Below are 13,302 nucleotides of genomic sequence, written 5' to 3' on the forward strand. Positions count from 1 at the left end.
TCCCCTGAAGTCGTTTTTCCAACACCACTTACTTCACCATGTCCGTTGATGGCTTCAGAATCCCCTTACAGGACCTGAAGATCGAAATAAACACGCCTTTACCCATGAAGTCAATCCACAATCAGAAAATTACCACTCCTCCTGGAAGTGTTTCGGGCATCAAGAAACAGGTTTCGGACGCGAATTCATCCCTCATCGAGACTCCCATCAAGAATTACGACAATGGCGAAGGTATCGACGGGTTGAACTTGAGCAAACACTTACTTTTGAGTCCTGCGTTTTCTTCTCCACAAAACCACTTGAAGTACAATTCCAATGCATCCTCGCAGTATCCGTACTTGAGACCGAGTCAGTCACAGGCGTATAATTCTTCTCCTCCTCCGGTCCCCTCCACCAACTTGTCCTCTTTCGATGATGAGTTTGACCAGGAAAAGCCAAAGAAGAAAAAGAAGAAAGACAAGAAAGCTTTTGACATTCAGTCTAATGATAAACCTCCCTACAGTTATGCCACATTGATTGGTATGTCTATTTTGTCCCACCCGGATAAGCGATTGACCTTGTCATCCATCTACCAGTGGATTTCGGAAACCTTCAAATATTACAAGAAGGAAGACGTGGGTTGGCAGAACTCCATTCGTCACAACTTGTCGTTGAACAAAGCCTTTATAAAAGGTGAGAAGTCAAAAGATGGCAAGGGCCACTTTTGGTGTATTGAAGCGGGCTGTGAAGACCAGTTTTTGAAACTGAGAAATAACAAGAAGGGTTCTTATCAAGAGATTATGGAACAGATCTATAATAGTTCGCAATCCAATCATCTCAATCAACAACTGGAGTTGCAACAAATGGCGAGCCAACAATTACTGCAAGAACCCCAGGGATTGGCTCGCTCCCGAAAGAGAACCATTGGCTCCATCCCTTCATCACCAAACTATTACGACTCTAATGAAGCTTCGTTCGCCGGCATGAACGAAGCCGCGGACTATCATCGCAAGAATGACAACCATTTTCATGAAGAAATGGATGAAGACGATGTAGGGTTCCACAAGAGACAAAAGGTATCTAATAGAAGTGACTTGGGTGCTCCATTTGATCAGAATTGGAGCTTGTCACCTCCACCGGCCAAAACCAATAATGGCACTCATTTTGACTTGATGAATACTCCCAAGGTGATTATCAGCCACAGCCCCAATAAGCCTTTGGTGGCAGGTAAGAACTTGACTTTCACCTCAAGCTTCAGCTGTAATTCAAACTTGGAGTTGAGTCCAATTAGACCCAATGAGACAGGACCTTTGTTACAACCCTTAACCCCTGGAAAGGTTTATAAAGCAGGCGCTATCAACCACCACATTCCAAACATCCAATACCAATCATCCCATGTATTCAGCAACAGCTCCAATACCAATTTAAATTCGGCACACTTCAATCCTTCCCAGTCAATTCTGAATGCCATTAATTCAACCTCTCAAACCACCAATCAACCTCAGAATCTTAAAACCACCAACACTCAACCAACCAGCCATCATGCTTCTCACACACGTTCTCATTCGTTCAATTTGGTTCATATGAAGACTCCCAAAGCTACTATCAAGACCCCAATAAGAATCTTGAAGACACCACAAACCAGTGCCAAAAAGCTTTGGAACTCCCCTGGTTATTTGGATGACTTCTACTACAGTCCGTTGATCACCAGTCAAAGTGCATTACATTCATATGATGACGATGACATGATCTTAAGGGCATTTGAGTCTCCTGCTAACAGCAGGAAGATTGGTAGTCAGTCGTCCATCGAGTCATCCAGAACCTTATTCAAAGAGGGAAGATTGAGCTCTTCAGTCAGCTCGGCTGATAAGTTGCACGATTAAACATTTAACGATTTAATGACAAAGTTGATGATTACGGTATTTATGATAATTGGGATGGGATGAAATGAGGACTTAGTTTGTGCCATTATGTATTATTAGCTCTATTTTTTTTAACTACTGTGTGTATTATTATAAGTAATTCCTTAATCTGTACTGGAACATCCTTTACACCCACACTTGACACACTCCACGGGTTTGTCATCTGAAAGATCCTGCTTCGGCACCCGACAAATGCACGATGAGCCAAAGTTGTTGTCTTCTTTTCGTATACAATTGAGACAGCAGAGCTTCTCGTAGCCCTGTTTCTTCCACTTGGCAATCAAGTTTGCGTCAACGTACTTCTGTTTGAGGAGCCACTCGTAGAGTGGTTTGTCTATGAGTTTTCTATTATAATGCATTGTGTAAACATAACGAGAGATCTGGTGATTGATCTGGATGATTTTCCATACCGAGTGCTTTTCGGTTTGGGTTTGGGCGTCTTTAAGTTTCTGGACGAGCTTGGATATCGTCGGCTCGATCTTGGTGTAGCCTTCTGGTGGTTTACCACCTCTTTTACTGGATTTGACTTTAGGCATCTTGTTGTGTAAATAAAAAAAAAATGAGAATGACGACATCAGCAGGATTCGAACCTGCGCGGGCGAAACCCAATGCATAACCCAAATATTCCGTTTCAGATGAAACACGATTCGAGTGCATCGCCTTAACCACTCGGCCACAATGCCGCGAACTCTGGAAAAAAAGTTTCCCATTGAACCACGACAAAACAGGTGAAATATCGACAAAAAAAGACCAAAAGACCATCATATGGTTCCAAACAGTACACACATGTTCGATTACATGTATGCAGTGGTGAATGATAACAAGACACAAAAAACTCTCTGCCACCACCGTTTCACCTCCTGCACAAAGCTGTCACCAGCCGTGCGCTAGCAATTAAAAATCCATCCGATCACGAACCTCTGCCCCGAAGGGGGAAATGGTTGCTCGAGCAAAAATATCACATTCATAGTTCTGCAGGATCTCAAGTGGCCAAACCCAACATCTGGCAACTAATACTTTTAGTGTTTTTGTCCTCGAAGGTTTTACATTTGCGCAACTGGTACCTTATATTTTGGCCCTGTGCACATTATTTGCAGGCATATAAACAAGCGAGCTTAGTTGAAAAAATTGTAACAAAACATCTTCAAATTGCTCACTGAAACATCATTTGAACAATAATGACAGATAGCAGATCCACCTCCACACTGGCGGTGGTATCGTCTTTGTTGGCCAACCTTGCCCTATTTGGTTGCTTTTTGGGTGGCTTCTTGCTCTTGAGGGTCAAGTTCAAGAGAATTTACAGTCCCAGATCATCCTTCAAAATCGGCCCCGAGGAGTCTCAACCCCCTGAACTATCAATTGATCCCATCTCGTGGATCTTCAAGTTGCTTTTCAGAACCCAGTCACAAGTCATTCAGTATGCTGGGTTGGATGGGTACTTTTTCTTGAGATACATTTTCATGATGATGGCCATCTTCTTTGGAGGTGTTTTCACGTATGTGATTTTATTACCGATAAATGCCACAAATGGAAACGGAAACGAGGGGTTCGACCAGCTATCAATTTCCAACGTCAAAGACCACAACCGGTACTATGCCCATGTACTTGTTGGATGGGTGTTCTATGGAGCGGTCATGGCGGTGATTTTTAGAGAACTATTCTTTTACAACTCCATAAGGTGTGCAGCTTTGGCGTCTCCCAAGTACGCAAAGAAGTTGTCGTCAAGAACCATTTTGTTCCAGTCGGTTCCGGATGCTTTGTTGGATGAAAAGCAGTTTTTCAAGATGTTTAACGGAGTGAAGAGAGTGTGGGTGGTGAGAAACTTGAGGAAGCTTGACGGCAAGATCAGAAGGAGAACCAACTTGGTTCATAAGTTGGAGGCAGCGGAAAACAGTTTGTTGGCGAAGGCCTACAAGAGGAAGTTGAAGAGCGAAAAGAAGAAGGTTTTGGTGGAAGACCCAGGAAACATCAACTCTTATGTTCCTGAGAAAAAGAGACCCCGGCACAGAGCCAATGGGCTTTTCAAGTCAAAAGTTGACACCATAGACTATTGCTTGGAAGAAATTCCCAAGGTTGACGCTGAAGTCAAAAAACTTCAGAAGGCCCATAAGACTTCTAAACCCAAAAACTCCATTTTCGTCGAGTTTGAAAACCAGTACACCGCCCAATTGGCGTTCCAGTCCACTATTCATCACAATCCCTTGAGAATGAAGGCGTGTGCCACCGGAATGGAGCCAGGAGACGTGATTTGGGCCAACTTGAGGTTGTTTTGGTGGGAAGCAAATGTGAGAACTTTGATTGCAATTGCTGCCGTAACGGCTGTGATCATTCTTTGGGCAGTTCCAGTGGCCTTTGTGGGTGTGATTTCAAACATCACCTACTTGACCAACAAATTGCCTTGGTTGAGGTGGATTTTGAAATTGAAAAAAAAGTTATTAGGGATTATCACAGGTCTTTTGCCAACCATCTTATTGAAGGTGTTGTTTGCAGTTTTACCTGTGTTTATTAGAGCTAACGGCCGAGTGGCGGGATGTGCTACTGTCCAACAGATTGAATTGTTTGCCCATGACACGTACTTTGGGTTCTTGATTGTCAACTCGTTCATCGTGGTAACCTTGGCCTCATCTGCCTCATCGGTGGTGACTCAGATTATTGATAACCCTACTTCGGCCATGCAGTTGTTGGCCAGTAATTTGCCAAAAGCATCGAACTTTTTCATTTCATATATTGTTTTACAAGGCTTCACCATCAGTGGTACTACCTTATTCCAGGTGGTTTCGCTATTTGTGTTTTACTTTTTGACCACATTGTTAGACAAAACCGTTCGGAAAAAACACACCCGGTATACAACCTTGGATGGAATGACATATGGGACCACATTCCCAGTGTATATCAACTTGGTGTGTATCACGTTGGCGTATGCCATCATCTCTCCCATGATTTTAATATTTGCATTTTTGGCGTTCCTTTTGGTGTTTCTCGCCTACAGTTATAACTTAACCTATATCATGCTTCCCGGCCCCGACGTGAGAGGTATGCACTATCCTAAAGCCTTGTTTCAAACCATCATTGGAATCTACTTGGGTCAAGTGTGTCTCTTGGGAATTTTTGTGGTTGGTAAAGGTTGGGGTCCTATTGTGCTCCAGGCCATTGGTATTGGGTTCACCGCATTCTGCCATTACACGTTGAACCAGAGCTTTGGGCACTTGTTGTCGGTTGTGCCAATCGATGTGATGAAGCCTCTTGATGGTGTTTCCGAGACTCCTTCCTACAATGGCCAAACTGACTATAAAACCAAGGTTTTGGACGTCAGAAGGTATAGGCACCACCAGTCTCAACCCGACAAGCACTTGGAAGCGGCCATTGCCAATGAGAACAAGGTTAATAGCCAGGTCAAACAAGACTTGATCAAGGAAGACGCTGAGATCAACCAGAACGAAACCGTCTACTCGGTGACACCAGTGTTGGCAGATAGAGACATGAAGAAGTTGGAAAGTACCAACTGGTTTGTGAGGTTCATCAGACCCGATGTGTTTGCCAACTACAGACACGCTCGTAGGTTATTACCGGCCAACTATAACGTTGAGCCGGACGAGGTCGATGATAGGCATGCCTATAGTTCTCCCAATGTTGCCCAGACGCTTCCCACCATCTGGATTCCTGAAGATCCAATGGGACTCTCGAAGATCGAGATCGAGAAGGCCAAAGCCAAAAGTGCCATCAGCATGTCAGACCAGAACGCTGGTTTTGACACCAAGGGAAACTTCGTATATACGGGACCTCCTCCAGCATAATTATTCATTGTGTCTATATAGGCTTTTTCGCAACTGTCAATAAAAGTCTCGTGAAAGAAGCTGCGAATTTTCCTCGGACGTAATGGAGGAGAAGCATGATTAGAATTCACAAGTTAAAACTTTTGAAAAAAATGGCTGCTGGCTACAAAACCCCCTGGAATATCGCCACCCAGCGCCTCCAACTCACATCCAATCACTTGACGGCACCGGTAAACTCCAGATCCCTCAGCTACTCCACCGTGGACCTGGGATCCAAGTATTCTGTCGACTACAAAAAGTACTTGACAGACACCAATGGAAACGTCAAGTCGTTCATGCATGACGTACCATTGGATCTAGATACCCGGAATGGCACCGCCACCATGGTGGTGGAGATTCCCCGGTGGTCGTATGCCAAGTTTGAAATCAACACAAAGCTCGAGGGAAATCCCATCACCCAGGACATAAAAAAGGGGAATGTACGGTTTGTTAAGAACTTATTCCCGTTTCATGGGTACGTTCATAACTACGGAGCATTGCCCCAGACGTGGGAAGATGCCACGAACTCGAACGGTTCGTTGGGGTTGTACGGTGATAATGATCCATTGGACGTGGTGGAAATCGGGTCGCAAGTATTGGACACCGGTGCCATTGAACGGGTCAAGGTGTTGGGGTCGTTAGCGTTGATTGACGACGGAGAGTTGGACTGGAAGGTGGTGGTGGTACGCACGGCGGACCAGTTGGCCCTGCAATTGCACGACATTGCCGATGTACAAACCATTTGTCCTGGCTTACTAGAGGCTACAAGAGAGTGGTTTCGAAATTACAAGATCCCCGATGGGAAACCTGCCAACCAATTTGCCTTCAACGGCGAGTTTAAGAACCGTGAAGAAACCATACGCCTAGTGCAAGAGAATCACGAGGCATGGGACAAGTTAGTCCATGGTCACATTAAGGCCGATGCTGCCAAATTGCCAAATATAGCCAACACGAGTGTTTCGGGGTCGCTAAAGTACCAGGAAGCCTATGACCACAAAACTCTCCTGTTAAACCCGTCAACACCTGACATGCCATTGCCTGAACACGTCGACCGCATGTACTATTGTGGAAGCAGTTAGTACCTCTTAATGTACAATTTCTAGTGCGCAAAATTTTTTTGAAAACAAACATCGACCTTGCAAATGCCTGAGTCAATAAAGGGAATCTCTGCCAAATTAAAACCTGGCCAACCCACCCAACTCTGGTCATTTGCCAACGCGGTGGCATTGTTGGATAACACGTTTGATCAGAACATTTCCGACTCGTTGAATGAGTTTTTGTTGTCCCACAAGTCGCTTTTGGCTGATTCCAACCCTTTGACCAAGAGTGACAGTGAGACCATCACCGCTGGTACCAAGGAAATTACCCTCAATGGAATCCTTTATACGGGAATTACCGACCAGAATGTGGCGGACTCCAAAAAACTTAGTGAAATACTCCAACTCGATCAGAAACACTGTTTGAGAATAATTTCTCAAGTGTCAAAGAGGTATCCAGAAACAAAGTTACAGGACTTGAAGTTGAATTCCAAAATCAAGTTTCTTGACGATAGAGAAACCCTAGCACAACAGGAGAGGTTGTACTTGTACAGCTCAAGTATATTGAGAGAGAGGAGAACCATTTTAGAGTGTTCATTGGAACTTTTGAGCCGAAAATTGGATACCTCCAGCTCCCTGACCATCCAAAATTTGGGAAGAGACTTGTTCTTGTCATCTGAATACTTTGATTCCACCATAAAAGGATTACAAGATCAGATAACTAGCTTGACTAGCAAAACTTACATCAGTGAGGTGCCTGAACAGATAAGCAGTCTCATTTATAAAGAGACCCTCCTCACGATTGTTACCTATTTGAAAATCCTTGTCGAGATGTCTATCAACAACAACAGTTTATCGACTAAATCTGTACTGGGTTGGTTCGACCTCATGCATTCCACGAACTTTACCGTCAGCTTGAACCCAATTATTAAAGAATCGGAATCGGAGTGTCTAAGTCTCATCAATTCCTTATCCAGCGTTGTTTGCATATCTCTCCTTGACTTGGACAAGAACTATGGGAGTGATTCTAGCGAAAGCTTGATGAACAACGCTGTTATATTCAAACAGATCAATGAGATCATCACCAGTCCAGACAACAAGAACGCCATTGCAATGTATGCATGGTCAATAATACTATTGAGAAAGAGCTATTTGTTAGAGGAGATTCCTAACAGCTCGTTTACCAATGTTCTTGGAGTAGAACTTATAGACAACTCAATCAATGACTTGAGCATAAGATGCCGAGACTTGAACGTGTTTCATGAGATTGCTACTGTCAACAACATCCTTAAGTTTGACAATTTGTATCCAACAATCTTGTCGTCATTGATTCTAGCATCTATGCCGTTGATTACCTTAAACCCTCAGATTGCCTCAACAATTTCAATGGTAATGAAAGCATGTCCGGATTTCATAGTAGAAAGATTTTTCGAAAACCAAGCCACTAACAATGCATTGATTCTTACACGGGCAAAGTTTCCTATCCAATTGAGTTCTTTCTTGAAATTGGCATCTATTAATGGGAACTTCGCCTTGAACGAGTTGAAAGAAATGAAATCGTATATGTGCCTGTTCCAAAAGTCAGAATTGAACTTGATGTCGGTGATTGATGATGAAAACACAGAGTTGATAAAGTTGACTAAATCAATTGACATATACCCTCCTTATGAAATCAACAATAGGTTATCATTGTTATTGGAAGTTAATACCAAGGGGAAAATACTCCCTGGCTCTAGTGATTCCGAAGATTTGGTGGCCTTTCTCTACAGGTTTAGCGGAATAGCCTTTTTAGGTCGGGTTTTACAGAACTTGTCTATTGTATTTGACCCTTTTGACGTCGAAAAGGTCGAACTTACTGTTGATATTTTTGTCTTATTGACCCAAATTTTAAAGGATGCAGAATCTACTGAAGGAATTTATTTAATTGAAACCATGTCTGCATACATGGATGGATCAGATGTGATTGAAATTATTCTCCGGCTATTGGAGCAAGGTTTACACTCCCGAAACGTCAAACTTTCCAAAGCAGTTTGTGACTTACTTTACTTTTTGAATCCGTTAGCAAGTGACAGAATATGGAGTTACTTGTCCAGTTCAATTCTATTATCAGATGGCGGAAAAGAAGGATTCGTTTCCACCATTTTCTCATCGATTGAAATGATCAATGGAAACTACGACTTTACGCTATCTTTTATAAAATTGACAGAAGTGCTTGCTCATGATAGTTTGCTGTCTTATTTCCAGCATTCAGTGGAGACTAAGTCGATGGTTTTATCCAAATGTATCAACCACTTGATCTTGGTTTTTGAGTCTTTTATCCACTGCAGATTCAATGACTCTTACCAGAAAATGGAGATAGGATCCTTAATTTTGGATACTTTTGCGAATGTCTTGAGTATGGTCTATGGATTACAGAATTCGTCTTCAAACAGCAAGATAAGTGAAGTCTTCAGATCCCCTGCAAAGTTGATTGTTGATTCATTCTTAATTGATAAGTCAGACTTCTCAAGAACTTGTTACCCATTGACATCATTGATTGAATCCTTGGAACAAGATATAATCGAGTACGAATTGAAGGATATCACCTCATCTTTATGTAAAACCTGGTTCTCAAGTGTATTGAAATTTTCTGAATTGATTGTATCCATAAGGACTTCTATTCATTATCGTCCTTCCACGTTTGAAGCTTCTTTATTTAACCAAGTTCCTAAGTTGGTCAAATGTTACGCCACTTTCGAACCATTGAGAAAGGATATTTTGACATTGTTGACCGCTCTTACTAATGGTGACTGGCCTCATGATATGAGACCTTCATTATTGTCTCATTTGGGTAGAAACAATACTCAGATTTTATTGATGTCTATTATTGCTGACCTAGAGAACGACTTTGATAATTATAATGTGAAGGTTGCCATCTACGATTTCATTTCTGCTGTTATGAGGGGGGACCAAGAAGGACTATGTGTGCTGTTGTTAGGAGTTAGGGACATTGTCAATAACTTGAAAGATAATGGAACGAAGTCACAAACTCACACTGACCACTCTTTGGTTAAAGTCTTAAGAAATAATATCAAGAACATCGAATACTTTCCTGATCCAGTGGCCCTCCACTTGGTAGACTCGATGGTCCTAGTAATCAACAATTGGAGTTCAATTAATTCCTCAACAGACATCAGTTCTGATGAAGACCATGCCTTTATCGATCAATTGATCACCAAAGTCAGCTCTCCTATCGTGACCTCAATGAAAACTGTTGATGAGTATGTTGCAAATTGCTACAAGTTGAAGTTGATATCCAAGATATTTGAGGTATTGGCGTTGTACTTATTTTCGACCAAAAATGACAAAACCAGAAACAAAATCACTCTGTTTTTGGCTTCTAAGGGATTTGAAGGGTCTCTCAGGTCATTTTTTACCATTAAATCGTATCACAGCTCTTTGCACAACGACCTTGAATTGGAATTTGAGAGAAACTTTAAGAACTTCAAGATCTCAGATTTTAGGTGTTCTTTGGTGAAGAGAAATAGGTTTGGTATCTCCACAGTCTATAATTTGACTGTCATGGATGGGATGTTTTCTTCCAAAGAAGCATGGCCTCAGTTAAATGAGAAGATCATTGCGTCTGAGGTTGAATTGCAATACTTGAGTGTTCAAGTCGATGTGGCCAAGTCTTTGGGGGCTTTGTTAACAGCCTTATGCAGAATGGATGCTCCTATCTTGAGTAACGACTTTATCAAATTCTGTACCCATTTACTAAGGACCAACATCGATGAAGGGCTACCAGCCGATTTCTTCTTTGAAATTTTTCATACCAGAATTCAAATTTGCTTTTACATTATCTACACGATTTACAATTCTCCGAAGGTTGAAAAGGATCCGAAGATTGTTTTTGACTTATTGAAGACTTCGGCTGAGCTTCTTGCTTCTGAAAGCATGTCATTCATTAAGAATTTAACCCAAAGTAATGGATACTACAGACCCTTATTGAGAGTCATATATTGTTCTTTGTCAATGATTCAAAATGAAACTGAACTTTTAGTTGAATATTTCAGTGTTGTGAGGGACTTGTTTGACTTGATTGTGAATAAGGCGACCAAGACGGTATTGGTGGAGATCCAGAACAGTGTTTACTTGTCAAAGACCAAGAAGGAGACTGAGATAGTGAAGATGGATGATAGAGTTGATGATGTTCTTTTGATATTGTCAACTTTGAAATTGTTTGTCGAAATCAAGGTATCACGCAATAACCAGTTCGAAATGGCTAAGGTAGTGGAGAGGAATGACTTGATTCGGTCATTACTAAACTTGTATTCCTTCTCCCATTTGATTGAAGTGAATGGTGATTATATGTTTGCTCAGTTGAGCTTGATGTTCATCCAGGAATTGATGAAGGTTGATGTTATCGCAAAAAGCTTCATCGACAACCGATTGTTTACCGTTTTGCAAGGAAGCACAATTTCAAATTCCATCAAGAATGTGGACTTGAATATTTCTTCTTCTCCACAACTTCATAGAATTTGGACAAATGGAATCTTACCAATTTTCTTGTTCTCATTAAGCAATATCGGTCCCTCTGTATTACCCGATATCTGCTTTGGGTTGACTACATTCAAAAAGCCAATTGAATCTTGTATCGAGAGTTGGGCCAAGGATTCATCCACAATCAAAATCACGTCTGCCAATATCAACGAAACCAGTCAGCTATTGTTGATATTCTTCTTGTTAAAGAAATACAACGTTGAGGGTTATTTTGGGGTTAATACCGTTGTGCAAGACTCCAATACCGTTGACGTTCCAGTATTGCCAGGGCTTGATTCAGAGGCCAAAAGAGAAGACTTTGTCGACTATATCAACAACTTGTTGAAACACCCTAAGTTCTTAACCTCAAGAATATCACCAAGCTCTGTAGAGGAACAACGAATCATTGAAGGTGGAGGTCAGCCTTTTGACTCGTTCGTCAAGAATTTGATCGAAGAGATCAGTTCGTTAAAGGACTATTTAGCATAGAATAAATGAGCGATTACGAGCTTAATCCACTCGTTTTCATGTACATTATAAAAGTTAATATTGGTAGTAACCTTAAGAACGAAACTTTATATAGGACTCCTCCCAGAAGTCTCTCCCTCTAATGAACCAGTCTGGAAGTTTATTGCTAGGGGGTAACCTCAACTTTATGTAACCAACATTGTCGAAGTTAACGTTGTACTTGTTCATGTTCTTATAATATTTGAATTCATATTTTCCCCTTAATCTCTTCTCCTCAAGGTCATTTATATCTTCCATTTTGATAGACTTTCTTTCACCTCTTGAAGCTCTCCTGAGATGCGGAGAGTTAATATTCTCAAAGGAAGACCGGGCTGACATCGGCAGTGGGAAACCACTGTTTGAGTAAGAGTTTCTGAACATGGAGTTGTGGATGGGACGGGTGATTTTGGCATCCAAAGATGGTTTTCTTTTATCCCAGTAGTGCTTTGCTGCTGTTGTCAATGCGTCCGTGCTCATGGGGCTGCAGTTGGCATTAGAAGCAATATGCCTGGGAGAAGTTCCTGGGGTTACCAGCTTATCATCATCACTGAGCTCAATCAGATTATTACGTTTCTTCTCAACAATTTTTAACAAATTGACTGGGATTTGAGGAGATGCAGATAGTAGATCATCATCAATATCATCATCGTCTATCAATTCTTTAGTGTCACCATCCCATAAATTTTCATCATCTCTAAATGAGAACAGACCCGAATGATTGAACGAGCCTGAACGAGCCAACTCAGGACTTTTAGAAATAAGGTCATCAGTCTTTTGTAACTGTTCTTGTTGCATCTTTAGAAACTGATTCAATTGGTCAATTTCAAAAGGCACCAATTCAATATCTATTAGTTCGAGAAAGTTTTCGGCATAATAGTTGCTCTTTGCACTCTGTCCATTGTAGATTCTGAATTCGTTGACAATAGAGTTGAAGTTCCATTTCTGGATTTTTCTCAAGATACTCACCAACGTAGATGTGCTGTCAACGATCAATAAATTGTACTTAGTGGTGTTTAATAAGATTTCAAATGCCTTTTTGATCAAGTTCTTCTCTATTAACATCCACTGATCGTTCTTTTTGGAAGCTACATTTAAGTTGATCATCTGTAGATTCGTTTCCTTAGGAAAGGTCCCCTGAGATAGTATAACTGGAGAGGTTGTCTCTGAACCTGATCTTGAACCATTTCTTGAATTTGAAGCCGAACTAGAATTGGAGTGGGTACCAGAGCCTCCATCTGGGAGTGAATTCTCATTATAGTTGGATTCTCTGTTTGTGACATTCCTGTTGTTATTTCCCGTATGATTATGGTTGGAAACCTTCAAGCCTCCTAAACTGACCAAGTCGATATTGTTGTTACTGATAAACGTTTTCAACGGCCTTGGAGGATTTTCTGCATCTAATAGTAAAATGGACTTCAAGTTTAACGTCTCTAAGAACGGAAAGTTGTCGGAGTCCAACTTAGAACAGCGATACAACCCGGGCTCAACTAATCCAAAGTTATCGGGTGGAACAAGCATATATGCGAA

At 41.5% G+C, this 13,302-nt stretch overlaps 6 protein-coding genes and 1 non-coding gene across 7 annotated transcripts; 4 read left to right on the top strand and 3 right to left on the bottom strand. All coding sequences in view use genetic code 12, as the record gives it.

Moving 5' to 3' along the window:
• Nucleotides 1–38: 38 nt before the first annotated feature.
• On the top strand, nt 39–1,862 carry HCM1 (Forkhead transcription factor; the record flags this gene model as incomplete). The annotated part of the gene is made up of 1 exon (XM_066157704.1): nt 39–1,862. One exon carries the CDS (start codon nt 39–41, stop codon nt 1,860–1,862), a length of 1,824 nt encoding a protein of 607 aa, XP_066013801.1.
• Nucleotides 1,863–2,005: 143 nt separating this feature from the next.
• Nucleotides 2,006–2,437, bottom strand: BUD31 (Component of the SF3b subcomplex of the U2 snRNP; the record flags this gene model as incomplete). Its single annotated transcript, XM_006689739.1, has 1 exon — nt 2,006–2,437. The coding sequence occupies one exon, from the start codon at nt 2,435–2,437 to the stop codon at nt 2,006–2,008; it is 432 nt and encodes a 143-aa protein (XP_006689802.1).
• A 33-nt stretch (nt 2,438–2,470) lies between these two features.
• PSN45_001646 lies at nt 2,471–2,584 on the bottom strand. Its single transcript has one exon. It is a non-coding gene; the product is annotated as a tRNA-Ser (tRNA).
• Nucleotides 2,585–3,079: 495 nt separating this feature from the next.
• Nucleotides 3,080–5,695, top strand: PSN45_001647 (uncharacterized protein; the record flags this gene model as incomplete). Its single annotated transcript, XM_006689737.2, has 1 exon — nt 3,080–5,695. The coding sequence occupies one exon, from the start codon at nt 3,080–3,082 to the stop codon at nt 5,693–5,695; it is 2,616 nt and encodes an 871-aa protein (XP_006689800.1).
• A 131-nt stretch (nt 5,696–5,826) lies between these two features.
• PPA2 (inorganic pyrophosphatase) lies at nt 5,827–6,792 on the top strand (the record flags this gene model as incomplete). The annotated part of the gene is made up of 1 exon (XM_006689736.2): nt 5,827–6,792. One exon carries the CDS (start codon nt 5,827–5,829, stop codon nt 6,790–6,792), a length of 966 nt encoding a protein of 321 aa, XP_006689799.1.
• Nucleotides 6,793–6,855: 63 nt separating this feature from the next.
• Nucleotides 6,856–11,757, top strand: PSN45_001649 (uncharacterized protein; the record flags this gene model as incomplete). The annotated part of the gene is made up of 1 exon (XM_006689735.1): nt 6,856–11,757. One exon carries the CDS (start codon nt 6,856–6,858, stop codon nt 11,755–11,757), a length of 4,902 nt encoding a protein of 1,633 aa, XP_006689798.1.
• A 72-nt stretch (nt 11,758–11,829) lies between these two features.
• Nucleotides 11,830–13,293, bottom strand: PSN45_001650 (uncharacterized protein; the record flags this gene model as incomplete). The annotated part of the gene is made up of 1 exon (XM_006689734.1): nt 11,830–13,293. One exon carries the CDS (start codon nt 13,291–13,293, stop codon nt 11,830–11,832), a length of 1,464 nt encoding a protein of 487 aa, XP_006689797.1.
• Nucleotides 13,294–13,302: the final 9 nt, after the last annotated feature.

This window comes from Yamadazyma tenuis, chromosome 2 (genome assembly GCF_029203305.1).
Source record: "Yamadazyma tenuis chromosome 2, complete sequence".
NCBI lineage: Eukaryota > Fungi > Ascomycota > Pichiomycetes > Serinales > Debaryomycetaceae > Yamadazyma > Yamadazyma tenuis.